The following is a 25,662-nucleotide window of genomic DNA, read 5'->3' on the forward strand; positions in this document are numbered from 1 at the left end:
AAGTTTTTAAGCAGGAAAATGACAGGGTGAGACACATGCCTTACAAAAATTATTCTGAAAACTTCAAGACGGATAGATTAGAGGGGAAAGATTAGAAGCAGAAAAACTAATTGGGAGAAAACTGCAAAAGTTCAGGGGAGAGGTGATAAGTTCCTGAACTTGTATGGCAGTTGTATAAGTGGAGAAAAGGGCAAATTTGTAAAAATGTTGGTGTCACATATTAAATAACAATATAGATAAAATGAATACAATAAACATTGTAATATCATATGTGATATATGTAAAATAAGTAAAAATATTTTCAATAATAATTTAATCCATGGAAGTGAGGACACACCAAAAAGAAAAAATATATAGTTAAGTGGGCCCAGGATAGTGTTGGCTGGTCCCCACACTTAGTGGAGTGTGGGCAGAGTTGATGATGTCACAGTAAAGCAAACTGAAGAATGGTCAAACAGGCAAGAGGAGAACCAGGAAATAACAGTGTCATAGTAGTACAAAAAGGAGCTAACAAAGTCAAAATCTGCAGAAAGGCTCGATAAGATCACTAGATTTAACAGTCAGAAGACCATTAATAATCCTTAACAGAACACTAGGTAGAGTGTTAGGGCAGAAAGCCAGAAGGCAGAGATGAATACTGAGTGGGTATGGAAGTAGCAATAAATACAAACAAATAATTTTAAGAATTTGGTAGTGAAAATGAGGAAAAGATATAGGACAAAAGGCAGCAAAGGAAAGAGCAATAAAGGATGAATGACCATTTAATTAACAATGTTCTAAAAGAGACTCCCCTATAGGGAGAGATTGGACCATCTGACCTCTAAGACCCCTGACAACTTTGAGATGCTGTGTATCTGTTATATCCCCTCTTCCACATCTCAAAACATCTCCTTACATTTTAATCTATCTTCTTCCTTCTTCACTCTTGAGCCTCTAATATAATACCCTTTTATTTCCTTTGGGATCTTGATCTATCAATCCTCTCCTCTTTACTAGCTTTTCCCCCTCTACTTTAAAAAAAGGTCCTTGAGGAGCCAATACCATCATCGCCATCATCATCATCTTTCCTTCTACCCAGCCATGAGCTACTCCTCACTGCAAAACTTCTAAAAAAAAAAAAAAAAAGGAATAGATTACTTCCACTACCCCTTAAAATCTAGCTTTAGTCTTTAGTCCCTACCACTATGAGACTGCTCTCTCCAAGGTTAACATTATAACCAAGTCAATGAATGAAATCCTTGACCTTTCTCCAAAGCATTGGAAATGCCTTCCCAGTATCATGTCCCTTGATATTTTCTCTATTTTCAGAATCTGTAACACTGCCCTCTCCTCCAATAACTACATCAATTCCTTCTTAGACTCCATCATCACCTACCCACCCTCTAAATATTAGTTTCTGAACCCTTCAGGTTAGTCTCTGGCCCTCTTCTCTCCCTATATTTTCTCCCGTGAAACTCTAAGATATATTCTTCTTTACAGATAGCTCACAAATGATTATCATTAACCTCTATCTTCATCTTAACTCTAGTTCCATATTACACCGTATCGTGCAGCTGGAGCTTCCAAGATCTAGTCCAATTCACATCCAAATAAGAATCCTCTTTACCACAAACTCAACAAATAATATTATGAAGTCTTTACATGAGACCTCTAGTGAGTGAAAACTTGATATCTCATTCAAATTTGAATAGCACTAATCATTAAGATTCTCCTTACATCAAGTCTAAATTTGAGTCTCTACAACTACACACTGCTCCTAATTCATACATCTGGGACCAAATCTAATCTATTTCTTTCACCATAGAACCCAATAAATGTTTGAAGACAGACAGCTCTTTTATTCTTCATAAAGATTTTCTCATCTTCAGGCTAAGCATTCCAAGTCTCAACAAGTGATTCTCATATTGATAGTGAGAATTTTCAGATTGTCCCTTCTCTCATCCCAACTCTGTTACTCGTTTTCAATCTTTTCCCATCTATGGTTCCTTCCCTACCGTCTATACACATGCCCACATTTCCTCCATCCTCAAAAAACTCTCTTATTCTTTCCATCCCTGAATTTGTGACTAAACTCCTCAAAAAGGCATCTACAATAGATGCCTCCACTTTTCTTTTCACTCTTTTCTAAATGTCTTACACCCATGACGGTGGCTGAAGCAGGCACTTAGAGCTTGGTCAGACATCGAAGATGCCATGGTCATCCACTGCATCCTGGGCCATCGCCAGTTGCCTTGACTTTTGTCCTGCCACTGGACTTAGATGACTCTGGAAGAGAGAGTGAGGCTAAGGACTTTGTGGAACTCTGCCTCATTTAAATCCAACCCATTTACAAGTCAAGACATCACCCCATGATGTCACTGGTCCTCATTGAAAACAAAGGACAGACACAATTCTGCTTCTGACTCCATTATTCCACTGAAACTGCTCTCTCTAAAGTTACCAATGATCTCTTAATTGCATATCCAATAGCTTTTTCTCAATTCTCATAATTGTCTCCTAGTTCTCCTACCTATCAGACTAATCCTCCTAAAGGAGACTAGTCTCCTTTGTCAGATCCTCATTAAGATCACACTTCCTAACTGTAGATGTTCTTTCCTGGGGCCTCTTTTCTTCTATACTACAGTTATCCCGTCCACAACCCAACTTTTCCCATCTCGGTTTATATTGCAAGTAAGCCTAAGAAATAAAATGGGAATTTTGGGGGAGTTTTGTGGGAGCCACAGATAACATGCAAAGGCCAGAAGACAACACAGAAAAAGTTTAGAAACTCAGAAATGCATAAAATATATGTATAGCATTGTACAATATATATTTTTAGTACCATAACAATTGAGACTTCTCTGGTAAGAATGGAGGGCCAAAAAACTTTACAAAGATTTTCCAGATCATAGGGGCACCATCCTCCTGCCACCAAAGTGACTTTTCTAAAGTGCAGTTCCAGCTATATCACCCTCCCTATTAAAAGAACTCCAGAATCAATTATGAAATCCTATCTGTTGTTCAAAGCTCTTCATAACTGAGCTCCCTTCTACCTTTCCAGTCTTCTTATAACTACCGAACACTTACTTTTTAATCCCTCCACACTGACTTTCTTGCTGTTCCATGAACAAGACACTCCATTTTCTCTGGCTATTCTTTATACTTGGAATGCTCTCTCTCTTCACCCTGCACCTAATGGTCCAACACCTCTCAATTCTAGTCTCTTCCCTTTTTATCTTGTATATAACTTGTTTGTACATATATGTTTGCTTGTTCTCTCCTCCTTTAGATTGTGAGCTCCTTGAAGGCAGGAACTGTCTTTTGCCTCTTTTTCGTTTCTCCAGGGCTTAGCATGGTGCCTGGAACCTAGAAGGTTCTTGACAGATATTTATTAACTGACTTCACCATTCTGGTTACTTAGTTCTGGACACTCTCCTCTATATATGGTCTAACTAGGACTAAATAAAAGTGAAATTATTACACCTCTCGTCTGGGACACTGCATCTCTTAATAGAGTAAGATCATGTTAGCTTTTTTGACTGTATTATTACACTGCTGAATCATGTTAAGCTTGCAGTCTATTAAAACTCTTACATCTTTTACAGCTGAATTTTTATCTCCTCATTCCAATCTTATATCTCTGAAGATAATTTAAAAAAAAACTTTGTATGTATTTCAAACTTTATTAGACTCAGCCTGACAATCTAGAATGACACCAAAGTATTACCCTTCTTCCTGGCTTTATGCCATGTGCAGTTGACAAGTATGCCATCTATGGTTTTCTCAGATATCTGGTACATTAAACTAAAGACTCATTCCACTTATCACTTATCATATGTCTCAATATTCCTTAGAAAAGAAGCACAGACACTACTCATCTCTTCTTCTAATATTTACTGGAGGATCTCTAACCTTCTATCACCCATGGAGCCATATCATCACTTCTTGAAGATTAAGCAGTTTCCTCCTAAGAATTCATCTTCTTCCTCTTTAGGAGCTTCATATCACAAAAGTGTTCAGTGGTTCTTCTTAACTTTCTTCCATTACATTATTCCACCCTCCAACTTCCTGACACAGGCCATCATTTTCTTTGTCTCTTCAAAACTTTAGTCTTCATTTTCATAATGGAAGTCATTCTTGTGTTTTTGTTTTGTTGAAAACACCTCATCTTTTCTCATAACCTAGAGTGGTAAAGTCCTCAAGCCTCTTCACTATCTATTCAAGGAAGAATACCACCTCACACATTAAGCATAGATAAAAGTTACTTATAGATGGAAGAACAATTAATGCTCTGTATAGGATACTTACAAAATTCTCCTTGTTCTCTGAACTTGCTGGAAGTAAATTCTTAGTAACAGGATCATAGATTTAAAGATGAAAGGGAGTTTAGGTAATAGAGTTCAGCCCCCTCTTTTTATACATAGTGAACTGGAGTCCAGAGAGGTTAATCAACTTTGCCCAGGTTCACATAGTGTCTGATATACAATTCAAGCACAGATCTTTGAATCCAAGTCCAACATTCTATTCATTATTCCATCATGCCTTATCTTACCTTCTATGAGCTAACTGCCCGTTTTATCTTTAACTCTGGACCTTTAACTTTCCTTCAAACCTCTTTAGTACCTTCATGGCCACTTTGTCTTACTTTTTACACTGACTTATCAGCTTATCTTGTCTTTCCATATTTACCTTGTTTAATTTCCTCCTTTTTCACCTTCAGTCCTTTTCATCTTTCTCTTCCTCAAGTCTTAATTCTTTCTTCTTACAGGCCTTTATGCTTGAATCCTCTTTCTCCAACTTCTCCTTTCAACCTCTCCCAAATTTTCCCTCTCCAAATTCAATCTCTAGCTTTTGTCACAATTCCAACTCTCCAAATCTCCTTCAAAATTATTTCCTCTTCTTCCACACAACCTTTTGACACTAAAGTTAGAAGTTATGCATTTGGCTTAAAACAGAAATTTTCTACCTGACATAATTTGTGATCAAACTGACAGAAAAAGAAGAATGTTAAATAATATTGACTACTCTCACATGACATATTGCAAAAAAATAACAACTTTTAAAAAAAGAACTTAATATAACATTAAAGCCTAATAAAATTTTTGCCAATGGTATTTCCTTATACTAAAGTATCTCAAAAGATAAAACATTAAGACAACATTGATGTTTTTATCTCAACTTTCAAGAATATTGTTTCACTTAATTCAAAACTACCCAGTCCTCCCTTGCTGTCTAACTTAGGAAATAAAAAGCATCTAAAACATTATTCTAAAAAAATAATAAAGTTAAGTAGTTATATTTGAAAATCAAGTAGGAGTCAAATTTTTAAATATTTATTTTCTCTACTAAACTTGTCTGTCTAAATAATGACATACAATTGAATGGGGATAATAGCATGTTAGTGTGTGAGAGAAAGATGGGGGGAGGGAGGGAGAGATGGAGAGAGGGAAGGGGGGGAGGGAGGGAGGGAGAGAGAGAGGGGGGGGGGGGACAGAGGGAGGCAGGGAGGGAATGCAAGCTCCAACATCTACAGATGATACTACAAATAGATAAGTTGGTTCCAGAAACAAAGAAACAGCTTTTAGGAAACTGTGAAGTTCCTCAATGACCTCAAACGTCTTCCATAAATAAAATCCCATGTTTTTAATACCATTATTCTGCCAACATTATTTTTTGGCCATAAGACATAAACCTTTTACAGAGGAGGAAATAGAAAATCATATGATAAAGTCTAAAGCAGGCTAAAACAAATAGGGAACTTTGAAGATCAGTAAAGGATGTCACTGGAAAAAATTATGACACCCCCCCCCAAAAAAAAGAGGAGTTGATCATATGTCAAGGGACAACAAAAAGAGGAACAGCTTGAGTGCACTAACAACAGGTTTGCAAGGTAGGGAGCAAGCAAGGAAAACCCCAAACATGTTGGAGAGTCCTGTGATTAGCTTATAAAAGGACTTGGACGTGTTAGATTCTGATCTACATCAATGTAGGAAATATCCAAATCATCAGGATTGCAGATGCATTTGAATAGTAAACTTTCTTGATACTTTCCCTGGCCCTAGGGGCAGTCAATTTTTTTCTAGCAATGTCAGGTAACAGAAACATCCAGTAGATTCCAAAAGATCACAATAATCAATATAAACTATCTTATGAGCACTAAACTGAAATGTATGCAATTAAATAAATTTTTAATATGTTTGGTTTTTTCTTAGATGGTTTGTTATATGTTCAATTGAGTATTTTGTTTTAAATCATTGATTTACAAAAATTCAAGAATTAAAGTAGTCATTTGATAACTTCACATGAAATTGAGGCACTCTAAAGTTATTATGGCACTCTAAAGTTAAAGAAATATTTCTGAAATGCTTAATTAGAATTCTATTAATACAGACATTAACTCTAGACATCTTCAGAAGTAATGCACTGTTAGGGACCCACAGAGCAAAGCCAGATGATCTTTCAGATTGGGAGATACCAGATCTAAGTCATAAAAGAAACCCTGAAACTGAGGTAGCCCCTAGAGGAGAGGTTCTTAACTTTTTCTGTGTGTCAAGGACTCCTTTGGAAGTCTGTGGATCCCTTCTCAGAAGGGAAATTATTACATTATAGTTACTGAATATTTTATACAGTTATCAAAATATTTTAAAAACAAGTTCATGGATCTCAAGTTAATTATAATATAGGAATTTGGATTTAAGTTCTGTGACCAATATTACCATATAAATTTACTCACTGGCAGTACAGCATACCTGTTTCTATTCTTGCTTTTTATTTTCCATGGGTTTTTGTTACTGTCATTTCAGAGCATTTACAGGGCAGAGAGTCATCAGGCATTCTCTATTTCAGAAAGGGGCTAAGATATGAGCCATTAATAAGCTTTGAGGAAAGGCATAATTGTATACAAGACAATGTCTACACCTGTTGTTTACAAAAGAAAAGGGAATCAGATTGGCACCTAAAGACCATGGCCCTAGTCTATTAAGGGCAAATGCTTCTGAGTCTAATCATCACTTTTTCTGTGTCCTTCCAATCTAGAAGAGCTGAGATTGAATATGAGCAAAAATATTAATTTTTCTGCTACAATTCACAATGTAAAGTATAGCTATAACATATTTAAGGTAGGGGAAACTTGTATAGGTATACAGTTTGGCCTTTGCACTTTGGAATGTAGCTAGACTGGGTAAAAACCCCACCCAGGGAGATCTGGGCAAAACTAGAGAACAAAGCTTAGGGGAATCCCTTCTTCAAAAGATACAAACACTTTGACACCAGCCCATTTCTTAAGGTGCAATTCGAGGATCAGGGCCACAATGAAGGCTGTATATATGAAACACTCAAACCAAAGCATCTGGGGGAAGTGGGACAGTCAGTGTAAACAGAGATTAAAAGAACTGCTAGTAGGAAGAAAATTACAGATCCAGGGACAGCAGATCTTGAATACTACATCATATTTTGATATTAAAATGTTATCAGCACTTTATAAAATTGGGTGCTAAATAAAACTGTTAAATAGTACCAAACATTATAAAATTTCTGAGATGGATTCGTGATATAGGCCTAACTTTACATGGTCAAAATGTACTACCACATTCCTGCTGTCATATGTCATAACACATTTTCCATCTGCCCAAATGAGATTTGTTTAAAAATAGAGGTTTTTAATTCACCCTTGTTTAGCTAAAAATACTCAGTGGTAAATCTTTCATACACCAAAAAAATTTTTTTTAAAAATCAGAAAATTATTTTCCCAGTAAACATAAAACATTTCAAAATGTCTAATCCATTATTTAAATTTGACAACTTTTAAAATTCTAAACACCAAATACAAATTCACCCCCTAACTAGAATACCAAAGTTGTTTTATCTTTTCTTCATCCATAAATCACTGGAACTTTCAACAATGGTACTTTGAACAAAAGTTGTTTAGTTTTCTTTCATCCAAAAAGCACTGCTAATTGGTATTTTCTATGTCCCAGAGCTCTGAAAGACTGATTCTTTAATATTTTGAAAAATCAAAATAAAATTATATTCAGTACAGTTTTAACATTACATATATTTTCCTGTGTTCTTATTTTTTGAAAATTAGAAATCCACTTATGAGCATATGTGCTTAATTAAAGATTTGGATTTAAGTTCTGTGACCAGCCTTAACCTCCATATCTGCTCCCTGAGAGTACAGTAATATCATCACAACACCATATTCATAAATCATATTGAATACCAAGGAACTTCATGAAAAACTTCATTACTAATTATCCCCTCAGAGAATTAACAACTAGTAAATGTTCATATGAATCATTTAACTATAACATATAACTACATTTAAAACACTTAACTATAACTGCATAAAGAGGCAACAGTACAGAAGATGTAGGTTCAAGTCCCACCCAGGTAATTACTTTCATTTCTCTTGGTCTCAATTTCCTTTTGTGCAAAATAAGAATGCTGTACTCCAGCTCTAAATCCTACAACGCTTTTTGTTCCTGTTTCCTTAAAAAATATGTATTTTTTAAGTGATGTGAAAATTCACCCTGGAACCATGAAAGAAGACAATTGTTAAATAGTGATCTTTCCAACTTCCTTCTGCTGCTCAGGCTCCAGTGCTTCCTCCATGATGTTTTTCAGGGATCCCCAACAGTTACAAAGAAACTGCCTCAGATGCTTGCATATCCTATTCATTTCTCTCCTATGCACTTAAATAGTTCAGTCCCTCGTAACTCTTCCATTAGTTCATAAGCTCTTATATAGCAAAACCAATGCTTTATTCATCTTTATATCTACCCCTCCCTCACCTAGAACAGTTCCTTTCACGAAAGCATTTAATAAATGTTTGTTAGCAGGAATAAATGGAATGGCTTACCCATAGTTTCTAATAACTAGTATTTTTAAGTAATTTAGTTTTCTTTAACTGTATAAAACCAATAGTTCTATTTACAAATCTGCTTTCAGTATCAGAGCAAGCACTTCATAGACATAATTAAATGAATCCAGAATATTAATGACATTTTTCATACCATGTAACTTCAAAGTATGTTAGTGAAGGGTATTATTCACCTTTGGTATGTATACAAAGTGGGGGGAGTATTTGCTCTAAGGTAGAATATTTGAATTCATGAGTAGCAGTACATTTTAAAATTTCTAATAGTAACAAATGTCTTCCCTGATGCTAAAAAAAAAAGTAGTTTTAAACTTCACAAAGAATCAACCAAATTTACAAAGTTAAAACAGCATTAAAGTATAAGAGACAGGGTTGTTTCTTACCTATTCGGTCAAATGTTTTATCACACTTAGGACACTGTAATATTTTTTTGTTACTGTTCTGAATGACCACTGGAGTTAACCCTTCATGAATATTTCCTACAGAATCAGCAGTTTCAGGCTCCTCTTCTGCATCATTATGTTCTTTGTCACTTTGCTCTTCCCCTTCAGAGTATTCATCTGACATTTCCTCCTCCTGGGCTTCTGCATCAGCATTGTACTCACTTCCAGCATCCTCAGAGTCATTTTTATCTGATTTTTCTGTATCAAAAGTGACTTTATCCAAATTGTCTTTATCAAAATTGTCAGATATTTCACCACTTTCATTTTCATTATCACTGTCCTCATCAAACTTTACAGGGCACTTTCTATTCCTCGTAGATCTTCTTGCTGAAAAACCTCTTTCCAGCATTTTTAACCCATGTTTTTTCCCTATTAATAGGGATCTGTGAGTTTTGGTCAAATGATTCTCTAAAGATTTCTTGTAACAAAAATTTCTACTGCAGAATTTGCACTGATGACTATTTGACAACCTGCCAGCCAATTCACTTAGAGTTTCTTCTGGTGATGCCTCTTCAGTTATTTCAGAAGGAAAATTAGAAATATTTTCGTTATTTAGCAGTTTAACTGCATCTATAATGTCCAGAAATTTTGCAGCCTCTAAAACTAGAGGTATCTCATTCTTATACACAAAAAATTCTGATGTGTAGAGAAATTCAAGCAAATGTTGAAAAACAGAATGTGTTACATGATCCAGAGTGACAACATCTATGCTTGGATTTTTGCTCAAACAAGCATGAAAATAACTACTGCCAACAGCAACAACAACTTTGTGTGCACTAAATTCCTTTCCTTCTACAATTATAAGTAAGTCACAGAAAGATGGCTGCTTCTGTCTATCATCATTTAAATATTTCAATAAATTCTTATTATACTGCAAAGAACTCAGAAGCTTTCTCTGATCTGGTGATGGAGGAAGTTGCTGATAACACTGAAGATCTTCAGGAGTAGATCCTTCGGTAGAATGACTGATGGTCACTTGTTCACTATCCACTGCACTATTTCCATCAGAAGAATCTTTATGATGGCCTAGATGGATCTTCTCATCAAAATTTGCAGTAACCTTTCTCCTTTTCTTCATTGCAATAATGCAATTTCAGGACAAGAAGCTTCATAAGTGTCTCAAGAGACTTAAAAAGGAAAGCAAGCTTCAATCTTGGGTAACACCTTCTGGAGAGGTGAGAGGAAGGGTTTCATGGTCTGCAAAACAAGAAGAACCTTATAACATATCCCCACCGGCGACTTAAATGTTATTTGTTCAAAGTGTTTTTCATTCAATTGTCTATCATTAAAAGATCGAAGAGACAACATAAATAAATAAATAAACAAACAAACAAATAAATAACACACAACCCTACGACTTATACACAGAAGTGTTTTAACATCTACGGGCCGGGAGAGGGGAGAGCCATGGGGAAGTCGAGAAAAGCCGACAAAAGAACAATTTTAAAGGAAACAAGAGACAGCCCTCACACCTGCTAAATCCGATTCACACAGGAGTACACTGGAGGGAGAAGCCCTCAGAGAAGGGGGTGTGGCTGAGGGCGGAGGGTCTAGTGTGTGATTGGGTCATCACCGCCCTCCCCACACCACTGCTTTCCCGAGGGGATGGGGGGTAGGAGGGGGAGGAAGGCTCAACATATTTGTCCCCTCAGACCTGTCCTCCCCTACTCGGGAGCCCAAGCGTGTGACACAGCGCCAGAACGGGCGAGGCGCAGGGACAACAGAGGACGAAAGGGAGAAACCTCTCAGCGAGTAGGGGAGGCCCTTGACCGCGGAGAACTCGCCGCGCTTCCCACCCCCAGCTCCCGAGGCAGCTGACCCGTCCCCATTTACCGCCTCCTCAGAGCTCCTCCGCTGCCTCTCGGCCGCCGAGCTCCACTACAGGCGCGCTCCCTCCTACCCACTTCCGGGTTTGGACAACCTCCCCGCCCCTCCTTCCTCTTCCTCTTCCCCTTTTCCTTTCCCTCCAGTGGCCACAACTGCGACCTCAACCACGGGACTCACTCACCGCGCAGACTCTGAGCAAGTCTAGTAACTAGTTCCCTAATCCCCAATGGAACCATTGCGCATGAGCGCTCACGCCCTTCAGCGCATGCTCCTTAAATCAGCTCTTTTCCCTTGTCCCCACCCCCAACCTCGGAAGACATTACTAGAAGTACCAATCGAGATTATGTGCTCCGGGTTTTCCTAGTATCCGGAACTGGGCGGAGCGGGGCAGGGTCGGAAGGATTGATGGGTGGCCCTGTACGCTACGTTGACTGGCAAAGGACTTGGGGCGGGGCGGTAAAAGAGAGAGGATGTAGGAAAAGAAGCCAAGGGAAAGGTCGACCATCCTTGGCGTAGAGAGAGGCTGCGGCATTGAACACATAGCAAAATCTCGGAACTGAAGCCGCTTAAAGAAATATTTCTCTCGGCCTCCGCGCTTGCGCCTTAGGGCCTCCTCCAGGGTTCTGACACGTACGAACATGCGTACACTCCTCGGGACTGGGTCTAGAGCTGCAGCTTCCTTAACTGTGGAAGACCCCAGGCCATCTTTCCCTGCTAGGGACCTCTTAAGGGCCATGATGTTACACAATTTCGTATATGCCTGGTGATTTGACATAAACGGCAATGTGATTACCCACCTTATTTTCTCCAGAACCAGTGAGGAGGATGCTGAACTATCTAGGCCGTCTAAAGCAATCGTCGTTGCTACTGAAATTTGTGTTAACATGGAAGGGGGAGAAATCTAAAAACAAAAACGTCACTAAATGCTTACTATTCCCCAGCGATATTCTTACAGACCAGGCAGGGAGGAGGAAATAAATGAAGGGACTAAATGAATTGATGGAAGAGACCTCAACATTTAAAGGAAAGGACCCTTAGTTTGCAGCCTTACCAGGATGTGCCAGTAAAGGCATCAGTTGTTTTTTCTGAAGTTAAACCTATGTTCCCACCCAATTTACAGCTGTAAGAAGGACTAGAGTACTCTTCATGTCCATATTAGAATTGTGAACTCCTTGAGGACAGGGACCACATTTTTGCTTTTATTTGTATTCTGAACAATTAGCATACTGACTAGCCCATAATAAGCATTTAATAAACGATTGTTAACTGACAACTATATAATGAACAGAATTTGTATTTCTGTTCTATTAGAAGAGGATAAATGAAATGGAATGCATGGCAATTTATGAAAACAAATAATATGTAGCACTTTAAAGTTTTCAAAGCACATTATATACATTATTTCATCCTTAGGATATCCCTGTAATATAGGTACTACAGGTATTATTCCCATTTTTCAGAAAAAAAAACATCCTCATAGAGATTAAGCCATCCTAGTACTGTAGGATATAAGAAAGAGTATTAAGGTTCACCTTAAAGAATGTGGATTCAAATCCATGCTCTGCCCCTCAATATCTTTGTGATTTTAGGCAACTGAAATTTAGAGTTGGGGGCTGACATGATCATACCTGTGCTTTAGATAGACCACTTTTACAGCTGAGTAAAGGATGAACTGGAGTGGAGAGAGACTCGTGGTGAGGAGACCAACCAGCTGGCTATTGCCATAGACCAAGCATTAGATGATGAAGACCTGCAAAAGGGTAGTATCTTGTCAGAGGAGAGAAGGGGAACATATTTAAGAAATATTACAGGGGCAGCTAGGTGGCTCAGTGGATAAAGCACCAGCCCTGGATTCAGGAGGACCTGAGTTCAAATCCAGTCTCAGACACTTGACACTTACTAGCTGTGTGACTCTGGGCAAATCACTTAACCCTCATTGCCCTACCCCCCCCACACACACACACACAAAAGAAATACTACAAAGGTAGAATAAACAGGATCTGTCCGATGATTATATAAGGAAAAGTAAGTAATAGAGGATGATACCTAGGTTGAGAGCCAGGGTGACCTAGAGGATAGCAGTACTCTCAACCATAATGACTAAGTTTGGAGGAGGAGAAGGTTTGGGTAGAACTATGAGTTCATTTTTAGACTTGTTGAATTTAAGATGTCTACAGGACATGCAGTTTTAGATGTCCAATAATCTGTTGGAGATGTGAGACTGGAGGTCAGGAGAGAGGTGAGGAATAGAAAAATAAATCTGAGAATCATCTGCATGGAGATGATAATTGGATCCCAAGAGAGCTAATGAGATATCTCTTGTACGGAGGGAGAAGAGAAGAGGACCCAGGAGAGAGTCTTTGGGGCTCACAGTTTGGGGCTCGCTGCTAACTCAGATTTAGCAGGCATCAAATGCATAAATATCCACAAAGGACAGAGAGTGGTCAGACAGGAGGAATCATCAGAAAGAGCAGTGTCACAGAAACCTAGAGAAGAAAGATTTAAGAAGATCATGATTGACTGTTAAAGGCTGCAAAGAATTGAAGAAAGATGAGTATTGAGAAAAGGTCATTGGATGTGTCAGTACCCGAGATCATTGCTAAATTTGGAGAGAACAGTTTCGGTTGAAGGATGAGATCAGAAGGCAGACTGCAAAGAGGAAAGAAGAGGAAAGGGAAGTAGAGGCACCAACTATAGGTGGCCTTCTCAAGTTTAACCACAAAAGGAAGGAGAGATATAGCTAGTAGGGATCAATAGATCAAGTGAGAGGTTTTTGTTTTGTTTTGTTTTTTGAAGCCTGGGAAGCATGAGCATATTTGTAGGCAGTAGGGAAGCAACCAGTAGACAAAAAGAGATTGGCAACAAGTGGAAGGGACAATCACAGCACAGAGTTGCATAGCGGCTGGCCTAAAGTTAAATTGATTACAAGATGGAATTGAGATAAGGGAGAGGAGTATAAATCATGCTAGAATAATGGCCTAGAAAAGAATGGAAGGCTAAAAGGGATGTGAGGTTAAGGTGAGAATGAAAAGGTCATAAAGTACAAGAAAAGCTGGAGTAATAACATATGGTTGGTACATACATGCCTGTAATTCCTGCTTCTGGGGACACTGAGACTGGAGGATCTCTTGACTTTAGGAGTTCTGACCTGCAATAGGATTAAGTCTGGCACCAATATGGTGAATGCCTCAGAGCATGGAGCACCAGGATAACTAAAGAAGGGTAAATGAGGGTAGGTCAGGAATGGAGTAGGTTAAAGCTTCCAAGTCTATCAGGCCCTAAGGAGCTTACATTCAAATGGGGCAAAACAACATACAAAAGGGAGCAGAAAAGCTACAGGGAGTGGAAAGCAAGGGGAGGGAGAAAGGAAGGGGTATGATTTTGAAGCCAGAAAGTCAGAAATAGGACTAAGAGGAGAATGAAGGCAGGCCTGGGACCATACACAAAATGGAGGCTCCAAGGAGAATTCACCTCTTGGTGAGAGATGGGTCTCATGGAGGAATATTCCAAGGTGAACATGTCATGCATGGGGATATTAGGATGCTCCAGAGTAAGGAGGTTCCCAGGTCCTGAGGGAAGTTCCAAGATAATATATCAGTAGTGACATAATTTTGAAGTTCAGGAAGTCAGGAATTAGGAGCAAGAGAGGAAGGAAGGCAGGCTGGTCTTTGGTCCTCTGCAAAATGGAGGCTATAGGAGGAATTCACCAATGAGAGAAGGAGGTGGGTAGAGGGGGAAGATAGACCTTACAAAGTGATATTCCAGGATGAGCAGGTCACAGAGGTGGTAGGATGTTCCAGGGTTAAGAAGCCTCAGGAGCTGAGGAAAGTTGCCAGATAAGACAGGAGAAGAGGTATATTTTTGAAGTCCAGAAAGTCAGGAATATGGCCAGAAAGGATATAATTTGGGATACTGTGGGATCTTCACAAAATGGAGGCTCCAGTAAGAACTCACCAATGATAGAAAGGGGTAGGTCCTGAAAAGAGATGTTACAGAGCAAGCAAGAATCAGGTCCTGAGGGAATTTCTAGAATGAGACAGCAGTAAAAATATGTTTTTGCAATCTAGAAAGTCAAGAACAGAGCTGGAAGGGAAATGAAGCTTCACTGCTAAAGTTTAAGTTCCATAGCATCAAGACTGGCAGGGCCTACCACAGTTCATGGCATGTGTTTTAAATGTATCTGAGATGTCATCACTGTAGATGTTCTATCCAGTGACAAAGATTGTAATCCATCCATGTCTGTTCATCATATTTGATTAAATTTTCCACAGGATGACCATCCAATATGCTCAGTTTCTCTTGACATTGTAAGGATGCCAATGGAACACAATTATCCTTTGCTCTTGATATGAAACCAGCCCATACTTTTTAATCATACATTTTTTGGTAATATCCTTGAATAATTTTCTTCATAGTTCCTTGATTTTTGTGATTCTGTATTATGTAAGATGTTCACACCCACCATATATCTTTCCATTGCCCTGGGAATATGTCATTACATTATGCTTATGTTATTACAATAACAGAATATTGGTACTAAAAAGATGAGCCTTCATTTCAAAGAGTTTAGGCTATTAAATGAGCTTTGCAATTTCCCAAAGGCATTCTAAATTTCTTCCTCCTGGTTCATTCTGATCCTAACTTGTTATTCATTTGCAGTGTCTATCCAAGAGATATAATATAGGCTGTTTATCTCAATGCATGTCATAAACTGCACTACAGGCATTCACAGGAGCATAGATTTTGAGCTGCAAAAGTAACTTATAGATCACCTAGTCTAACTCATTCATGTTACAGATGAGGAACTTGGGCTCAAATGGATGAAATAACCCAAGGTCACACAGTAATTACCAGGAGGATTTGCACCAAGGTTTTCTGACTCCACACCCAGTGTTCTTTCTACATTCTTCATTGACTTGTATTTTCCTACAAGGATAGTTAAGCCAAACTCTTTTACGTGGTTAAAGGCTCATCCCTAAGATTCTGCAACGTTCCAGGGTTTGATGCAATCAACAAAGTGTCACACTAAATAAGAAACATCTGGAAGAATTTTTAAACCAGGGAATTATTCTTCAATTTAGACTCACATTGAATCTCCTCCATGAAAATAGTGAAAACTGGGGCAGCTAGGTGTCGCAATGGATAGAGCACCGGCCCTGGAGTCAGGAGGACCTGAGTTCAAATATGGCCTCAGACACTTAACACTTACTAGCCGTGTGACCCTGGGCAAGTCACTTAACCCCAATTGCCTCACTAAAAGAAAAAAAAAAGAAAATAGTGAAAACTTTTGGTAAGTATATGTCTTCCTGTGTTAGGCCTTGCATGATGTTAAAATCAAAGTACCTTTGAAGAAGGTTGTCTCTAGTGTTATATATTCTAAGGAATATTAACATTTTTTGATGTATGCATAGGAGGAACAGTATTGGAAGTACCATCTTTAAAGTAGTGGTTTGGTCTCTCAAATCAAAAGCTTTTTCTGTATTCAATAATCAGTAAGTATAGTAGGATCTTATATTCTCTACATCTATCAGTCCATTTTGTGATAGTAAAGACATGATCTACTTTAAAATATTGCTGGGGGCAGCTAGGTGGCACAGTGGATAAAGCACGGGCCCTGGATTCAGGAGTACCTGAGTTCAAATTCAGCCTCAGACACTTGACACTTACTAGCTGTGTGACCCTGGGCAAGTCACTTAACCCCCATTGCCCTGCAAAAAAAAAAAAAAAAAATATATATATATATATATATATATATATATATATATATATATATATATATTGCTTGAAAACATCTGTCTCTTACCTACTAATACCCTGATCAAGGATACCCTCAATATGTATATAGATTGTTCTCATAAACATTTTATATAGATGGAAAAGTAGCCACACAGATAAATAATTGTTGATGTTCTTCCAGTTGCTTTTAAAAAATATATTAACAGTGTTTGAAATTTTTTTTTCATTTTTTTGTATCATACCCTCTTTTAGTTACCTTAAGAATTGATCCCCCTCCCCCCCAAAAAAAAGAAAAAAAAAGAATGAGAGGCTAGCCTTAAGTAAACAGAATAACTCTCCTTCTGGGCACTCCAGGCAGCTGCCACCAAGTACTATCTGTGAAGAGTAGCTTATTGAAGGCCTAATTAAAAGAGATAATCAGGGAGAATTGATCCTTCTACAATTGTAAGGGTTTTGCATATTGTGGGTGCTTAATTCAAATCAATTGAACAAACATTTATTAAGCATCTATAATATACTAGGAACCTGGAATACAGATGTGAAACCAGAATCCTTCCTCTAAGGAGTGAACAATCAAAGAAGGACAAGACATGAATGCAAAATTTGATACAAGGTAAAGCATTATAGGGTGAAATAGGGGATCCAGAAATAATAATCTCAGTAAATTTGAAGAGGGGAATACCTTTCAATTTAAGGGATCAGGAAAGGTTTCATGGAAGAAGTAGTAGATGAGAAAGAATGAATGTATAGTACATATAATACATGTAATATTTATGCTATTGTGAGAAAATAATGGGGTTTTGGGACTCCCAGAGGCCCCTGCTCGAAGGCCTAACCCAGAGAGCCTTGCCTGACCCTTCTTGGGGCTAAGCCAGAGTCAGGAGAATTTCAAAGGAAATGCAGATGTAAATGTACCTTGCTGACTACCTACAGGAAGTTACCTCACTAAAAACCACACCTACCTGAAAGCTTTTCCCCTCATACTGCTCATGTACCACCCTCAAGTCCAATGAACCAATAGATTTGAATGATGCTAGCCAATTAGCTTTAAGCAGTGTGTAAGGGCCACCTCTGCTCCTGACCGCAGGAAGCCTCTGCTCTGACTCACACACTTGGCTTGGATGCTTAAGGAGGCAGGACACAGATGATTCTCTCCCCTCTATCCTAGATAGGTCTTCTGATATCTCTGAGCAATGTGCTCTCTCTCTCTCTCTCTCTCTCTCTCTCTCTCTCTCTCTCTCTCTCTCTCTCTCTCTCTCTCTCTCTCTCTTTACTAATATTTAATATGCTTTAATAAATGCTAAATGCCCCAAACTGGTGCAATAGCCTCTAATTTCTAAGTAGCTACATATTAAAACCCCAGCTAATTTTCCCTAAAACTTGGGACAGTAATAGGGCAAGCCCATACAATTTTTTTTTCAGGGCAATGAGGGTTGTGACTTGTCCCAGGTTACACAGCTAGTAAGTGTCAAGTGTCTGAGGCCAGATTTGAACTCAGGTCCTCCTGAGTCCAGGGTTGGTGCTTTATCTACTGTGCCACCTAGCTGCCTGATCCCATATAATTTAAATTGCCACACTGTCAAACTTAATGGAAATATTTCCTTCATATTTTTTAGTTTCCTTCTTTAAAGGATACTGTTTTGGGCAACATTCCACAGATGCATTTTTACTTCAGTAAAGCTGCCTTTGACCTGGACTGACATGGCCTTACTGCATGTACACTCTCCACACACAGCAGAGAAAACACTAATCTAAAGGTAAATATGTTAGAAACAAAATAAGATGGAGGTAATGACACCCTCAACCATCCTAATGTCTACCCTGCCCTTGAAACTGCCCTTAAAACTACCTTTATTAGCCATTATATACCTCAAACTAGACTTTTCTTCATAGTGATTATCAACAATCATTATGAAAAAAATCTATTCCCATTTGAATTCATTTCTGAATGCAAAATAGATCAGATAAAAGATAAAATATTAAAAACTTCTTGGTTGGGATGGGAGAAGCAGTCACTTTCTTTTAAAGGAGTATTTTGTTGTGGAAAGAGCTCTGTTCTTTCAATAGAAGACCTGGATCCCAAATCCTAACAACTTTTTAGCTGTGTGATCCTGAACAAATAATAATCTCGAAGCTTCAAGTCCCTCATCTGTAAAACAGGATATTTGTACTATCTAATATCTGCACTGCCTACCTCACAGAATCATTGTAAGGAAAGTTCTTTAACAGAGTTAGACAATTATCATTTATCAATTATCAACAGCATAAAGAATTCCAAGCTAGACTATGTGCTAGATGATATCACCTGCTGGCAAAGTGTGAAATTGCAACCTATTACATGGTGACCATCCATTCAAATTTAAAAAGATAAGAACAAAGTTCAATAATAAATGGATGTTACAATTCTCAAATGTACAAGAATAAGAAAAAGTCCTCGTGTCTGAGGTTGTGATGGTTGGTAGTGGCTAAAGACTGAGCACAGATCCTATAATTCAAAAGTTCTGCATAGTGTTACAAAAAGAAGATAAAAAGGTCATTTTCCAGTCATCATCTAGCCTCTTCTTCACTAAAGTTTCTGATACAATTAACAAGGAATTTCAGCCCCACCCACCCAAAGTACTATATATTTGATTTTATAGTAGAAATCAGGAAAGTGAGGAACGTCCCTTTTGGGTAACAATAAAACAAAAAGTGATATGTGCCTCAGAAAGTGTATTTTAATGGATAGAAAATGAGCAACGAAAGGCACATTCTCACATAAAATAATCGGAACTGTGTACCATTGAAAATTTTTCTATAAAGTATTATACCATTTTCTGAAATAAAGAATTATTTGATACATCTTTACAAAAGGTATATATCTTTAGGCAGGTAATGTAACATTCCAGTTCATCATGTTTCTTTAGTTCCTGTTTTACTTTGCTTCAAGATAACATTATATTGAAAAATTAAATTTAGATATTTCCTGGACTTCTGCTATATGATGTGGGCACTCTACTAAATACCACTGAGGATACAAAAATGAGTAGTTAGATACCCTCTGACCTGATAAATTTATAATCTAGTTTATATATGGGGACATGGAGGAAGTTCTCAAAGAAATCAACTGCATAGAACTATAGCATATAATAGGTATCAAAAAATCATTAAAATGTTCTAGGGAAGAAAGGGGGAGGGATAGAAAAAAGGAAGGGGGAAGACACAGAGACAGAGGGAAAGAGAGACAGAGACAAAGGGGAAGAGAGAGGGAGAGAGAGAGAGAGAGAGAGAGAGAGAGAGAGAGAGAGAGAGAGAGAAAGAAACCATGTCCACAGTTTGAAAAGGAAAATAAAGAATGACCATGCAGCATTTCAGCCCACATATTGCTCCCTGGACTCTACATTCCAGTCAAACACTCTCTTCTGATTTCCATGCCTTACATTGAAATCCTTAGACTTGGAATTCTCTGCTTCCTCAGCTGCCACTGTCAGAAACCCTCTACCTCTCTTTAAGGGTGTCACCTCAACAGGCCTTTTCTGAATTGCCCCAGCTGGGAGGCTTAAGGTAATTAAGTGGATAGAACACAGGACCTTGAGTCCATAAGCCTTGAATTCAAATATGTGAGAAAATAATTATTAATAATGGATTTCTTGGGGGGCCCCAGGGATCAGTTTTCTCAGTCCTTTCTCCCCCCACTCCAGAAAGCCCTGTTCTCCTAGGTCTTATTTTGGACAAACACAAGGGAACAAAAGAAAGGACTGATGAGATCAAACCATACCCAGATAATGGACTTTGCTTTAAGCAACTTGCATGAGGGTCTTCTTCCTGATGTCATCTATAGAGTTCATTTTATTTTAGACTACCCTCAAGTCATGTCAACCAATGGAATTAAATGATGCTAACCAATTAGCTTTGATCAATGTATAATGACCCACCTCTATCAAAACAGGATAAAACCCTTGACCACTCCAGGAGATCTCTCTTGGCTGGTGATTGGCCCTCTGGACTCCTTGGCTTGGCTCTTGTAGGTCTTGTTGTCTTTTGGGTTTTTTTTCTCCTGCTGAATCTCTCTCCCTGCTTTCTCTACAATTCAGCCTGAGAACATAAGAAGTAAGGGAGACTCGTGGTCAATCCTTTATAAAAATATGTGTGTATATGTGTGTATGTGTGTGTGTATATATTGTTAAGGCTAAAATTCTAGCTATATTGTCTAAAATATCTAATGAGTGGCTGCCAATAAATTATAAGCTTTAGCAAGAGTTAGACTCTTAAGCATTTATTAAGGAGAATAAGAATTTGGTAAAGGGAGAGAGAAAGGCCTACATTCATCTATCTATTAAAGGGAGAACACATTTCTAGCTCCCTCTTCCACTGGAGTCCTCAGGAAAGAAAGAGAGTTAGAGTGCCAGGCTCCCCCTTCTTCCTCCCACAAGCAAACATCACTTCCTGACGCCAAAGAAAAGACACATGATCTTGCCCTCAGAGACCTTCTCCTCATGGTGGAGCTTTCCTATAATAAGTCTCCAGCAAGTGGCATCATTTCAATCGTTACTATATATATATGTATATATAGTATATATATATATATATATATATATATATATATATATATGCTCACTGCCAAAACTGTTCTAAGTATCAATTAATTTTTTAAAACAGTTTTAGCTCAGGGCAGCTAGGTGGCGCAGTGGATAGAGCACCGGCCCTGGAGTCAGGAGTACCTGAGTTCAAATCCGGCCTTAGACACTTAACACTTATTAGCTGTGTGACCCTGGGCAAGTCACTACCCCAATTGCCTCACTAAAAAGCAAACAAACAAACAAACGAAAAAACAGCTTTAGCTTAATTAGAAAACACAGATTTAGCCTCAGACACTTACTAGATGAGAAATCCCAGGCAAGTCACTTCACCTCCCTCTGAATCAGTTGCCTCAACTGTAAAATGGAGATAATAGTAGCATCCACCTCCCAGGTTTGTCATGACAATCAAATGAGATGATAATTGTAAAGCTCTGTGTTAGGCACAGAGTAGGTACCTATTAAGTGCATAATAAATTTTGATGTCAGGGCCTGTTTCACTTTTTTTTTTTCTATGTATCCCCAGCACCTAGCACATTATCTGTATATAGTAGGCATTTAATTTAAATAAATGCTTGGTATATCAGATGGAATTCAGTGGTGCCCTCTGCACTGCCTCTCTGGACTATTAATTGGTCTCCCAGTTCCTAGTCTTTCTTATAAAGTCATCCTCTATAAAGCCCCTGAAATAGTCTTCTGAAAGCACAGGTTTGCATATCACCCTCCAGTCAAAAATCTTTAGTAGCTTCCTATTGCCTCAATGATAAAGCATTTTAGCATCTTGTAATATGGAACCATCTTGCATTTCCAGGCTTATTTCACATTATTTACCTCTGATAGATTGGAGCCAGATTATTTAGCACTCTAAGTGTCAAGTAGAGTACAGTAGAGTTTGTATTTTAAGATAGAGTAAATAGGGAGCTACATGAACTTATTTATTTATATATATTTTTAAAAATTTTTTTCGAATTACATGTAAAGATTTTTTTAAAGTTTTTCTCCCACACTCCCTTCCCTCCCAAAGCCAGTAAGCAATCTGATATAGTTTACACATTACAATCTTGTTAAATATATTTCCACATTAGTCATTGTTGTAAGAGAAGAATCAGAACAAAAGGGAAAAAGAACCCACAAGAATAAACAACAACAAAAAATCAACAATGAAAGTGAAAATAGTATGCTTCAATCTACATTTAGACTCCATAGTTCTTTTTCTGAATGTGGAGAGCATTTTCCACCATGAGTCTTTTGGCATTGTCTTGAATCATTGTACTAATGAGAAGAGTTGTCTGTCACAGTTGATCAAACAATGTTGTTGATATAATGTTCTCTGTGTACAATATTCTCTTGGTTCTGTTCATTTCACTCAGCATCAATTTAGGTAAGTCTTTCTAGGTTTTTCTGAAATCCATCTGCATATCATTTCTTACAGCATAACAGTATTCCATTACATTCATATACCACAACTAGTTTGGCTATTCCCCAACTGATGGTGTTAACCTGTAAATTAAGGAAGCAATCAATATAGGAGAAAATAAGGTCTTTAATTGGGGCAGAGGAGCTATAACTCATGAAAGCTAGGAATGCCTAAAGATGGAACCTGGACAGGGTTTTTATGGGGCAACAGAACAAAAGGGAACTTAATGTAAATGAACCTTTAACAAAAGAAACCATAGAACTGCTCCTGAGTTAAATATAGTACTATTTAACTCTAAATAGAAACTACTTAAAGTAGGTGGATCCTTTAACATAATAACAAAGTCTAGGGAGTAAGGTAGGGAACCATTAGAGGGGATAATTTGCTTGGGGGAGATACATAAGTCAATTAAGAGTCTGGAATTGACAAAGATTGGTTAGCCCCAGGCAATTCATTGTCCTGGGAATGGAGAGTAGGTGATCAGTCACTTCTCAGTAAATTTGTAGTTATCAATGGGCATCCCCTCAATTTCCAATTCTTTGCCACCACAAAAAGAGCAGCTATAAATATTTTTGTACATGTGGGTCCTTTTCCCTTTTTTATGATCTCTTTGGGATATGGACCTAGTAGTGGTATTGATGGCTGATAACCGAAATTTACTGAGAACTGACTGATCTAACAAATTGTAAAAGGGTCCACTTTTTATTTAGAGTTAAGTAGCTTCTATGCTTAACTCAAGGGCAGCCTCATAGTTCCCTTTGCCCTGTTACCCTATATAAACCCTGTCCTCAGTCCCCCATCTTTGAGTATTCCTAGCATCTTGTTTTGTGATACTCTCAGTCATAGCTCCTCTGCCCCCAATTAAAGAACTTATTTCTCCTATATTGATTGTTTCATTAATTTTCAGGTTAACAGTTTCAACTCTTCTTTGGTATTCTTTGAACATAAATTTGAGACAGGCATTTCTGGCTTTCAGTTTAGAGAAGAAAGATGGAGGAGGCCAATCCCACATCATGTTATTGAAAGAAAAGACTGGAAAGACTTGAAACTTGAAAAGCCACCCAAAAGTGAAGAATAATGGTGCTGTCCAGCTCTCACCAACTCACCCCACACATTCACATAGGGTAGCACATTCATCCCCCCAAAGAGGAGAGACCTTACCAATGGGCTTTGGAACACAGGTTACATAACTATGCTTTATACCATCTTTGTATGGATGTAACTCACCCTTTTTGACTTTCTAAAAACTCCATTTCCATCTTCCTTTCTTCCTGATGGTTTAACTTGTCTCCAACCATATGATATTGTGAACCTTCTGTACTGAGCTTGCTGTTCTCTTTTCCTCTTTCCATCAGTGTTCCACTTCTTCTCCTCCTCTATGGACCTCAGGAGAGGCCATTTCAATTTTTTTTTAATTTGAACCAAAAATCTCCTCTGTTTCTCATCAGTGGCATAGTTTCTGAAAAGAACTGAATTTGAACATTGTTTCATTATTCTTTATAAAATCTTTATAAATATCGTTTTCACAGGATTGTGAGGATCAAATGAGTTAATACATGTAAAAGGATTTCTAAACCTTAAAGTATTGTATGTTAGCTATAAATATTGTTGTTGTTACTTTATTATTGCTGGTTCCTAGCTACAACTATTGTTCTTTCATATCTATTTCCCTTTGCATTTTTTCCCATCTCCCCAGCCCCCTTGAAGTCCATTCATAGGAAAGAGCATTTCAGTTATAAAAAAAGAAATATGCCATGTCACAGGGGGAGGAAAGCACAAGAATAACAAGTAGTTCAGGTTATATGGAAGGGAAGCAGTTTAGAATAAGATTGGAAAGGTAGGGTGGAATCAGATTAAGGAGGACTTTGAATGCCAGGTTAAAGAGCTTAAACTTAAAGCTAAATTGTACCTGCTTCCCTTTAATTATGGCATAGTTATGAGTAATTTTCACAGCTGTTCTATTTCAATTCATTCGGACATTGGTTGTCACTGTTCCATACAAGGCACTATGTTGGGTATATAAATATGTGTGTAATTTAAGATTCTAAATGTGGGTTCTAATCTGTTCCCCCAGTTTTGGGGGAAACTGACTAAAATCACTGATAAAACGAGTTTAGGTTTTTAAGGGTTTATTGAAAGATAGAAAGAGAAAGATTGAGAACAGAATTCCAACAGCCTGGCATTCCTATCTTTCCTCAAATTTCCTGTGAAGTCCTCTGCCGTCACCATGACCATCAAGTCAGGAACCCAAAAGAGACAGACCTCTCCGCGCAGGCCCTCTTTCCTCCTTCCTATCCCCTCCCAGAAAATGGGAGGCTCCTCAAGTTGATTGGCTGGTAGCCTTGGTGGACAGTACCCATGCGCAAATGTTACTTCCTTACACCAAGGAAAAGCCGCATGGCCTTTCCCTCTGAGGCATTCTCCTCATGGTGGAGCTTTCCTATAGTAAGTCTCCAGTAGGTGGCATCATTCCAATTATTACATATGAAACCAAATATTCCCTACCTAGGAGATTACAATTTAATGGGATAGGAAGCTAAGGATGCATACACAAGGAGGCCAAGGACATGTTTAAAAGAGAGAGACAGAGAGACAGAGGGAGAGAGACAGAGACAGTGAGAGAGAGAGACAGATAGAGGCGGGGGGAGAAAGAGAGAAGGAGAGGCGGGGAGAAAGAGGGAGAGAGAGAGAGAGGGAGAGGGATAATAACAAAGGAGGCCAAAGTATTACAAAAAATCTTGGGTATAGAAGATGACCTCCAAATTGGGAGGGGAGAGGAGGGAAAGAGGGAGAAAAGACTCAACAGATAATAGAGCACCTGAACTG

The 25,662-nt window shown here is 38.2% G+C and overlaps 1 protein-coding gene across 1 annotated transcript in view; it reads right to left on the reverse strand.

Moving 5' to 3' along the window:
• Positions 1–11,262, reverse strand: part of ZBTB41 (zinc finger and BTB domain containing 41) — a 53,898-nt gene extending 42,636 nt beyond the window's left edge. Inside the window, exons 1-2 of the mRNA XM_043999767.1 lie at positions 11,134–11,262; positions 9,241–10,497 (exon numbers count right to left, since the gene is read on the reverse strand). Of these exons, the coding sequence (XP_043855702.1) occupies positions 9,241–10,378 (1,138 nt within the window). The 5' untranslated portion in view covers positions 10,379–10,497; positions 11,134–11,262. The remainder of the gene's footprint in view (positions 1–9,240; positions 10,498–11,133) is intronic.
• Positions 11,263–25,662: the final 14,400 nt, after the last annotated feature.

Source organism: Dromiciops gliroides, chromosome 4 (assembly GCF_019393635.1).
Source record: "Dromiciops gliroides isolate mDroGli1 chromosome 4, mDroGli1.pri, whole genome shotgun sequence".
NCBI lineage: Eukaryota > Metazoa > Chordata > Mammalia > Microbiotheria > Microbiotheriidae > Dromiciops > Dromiciops gliroides.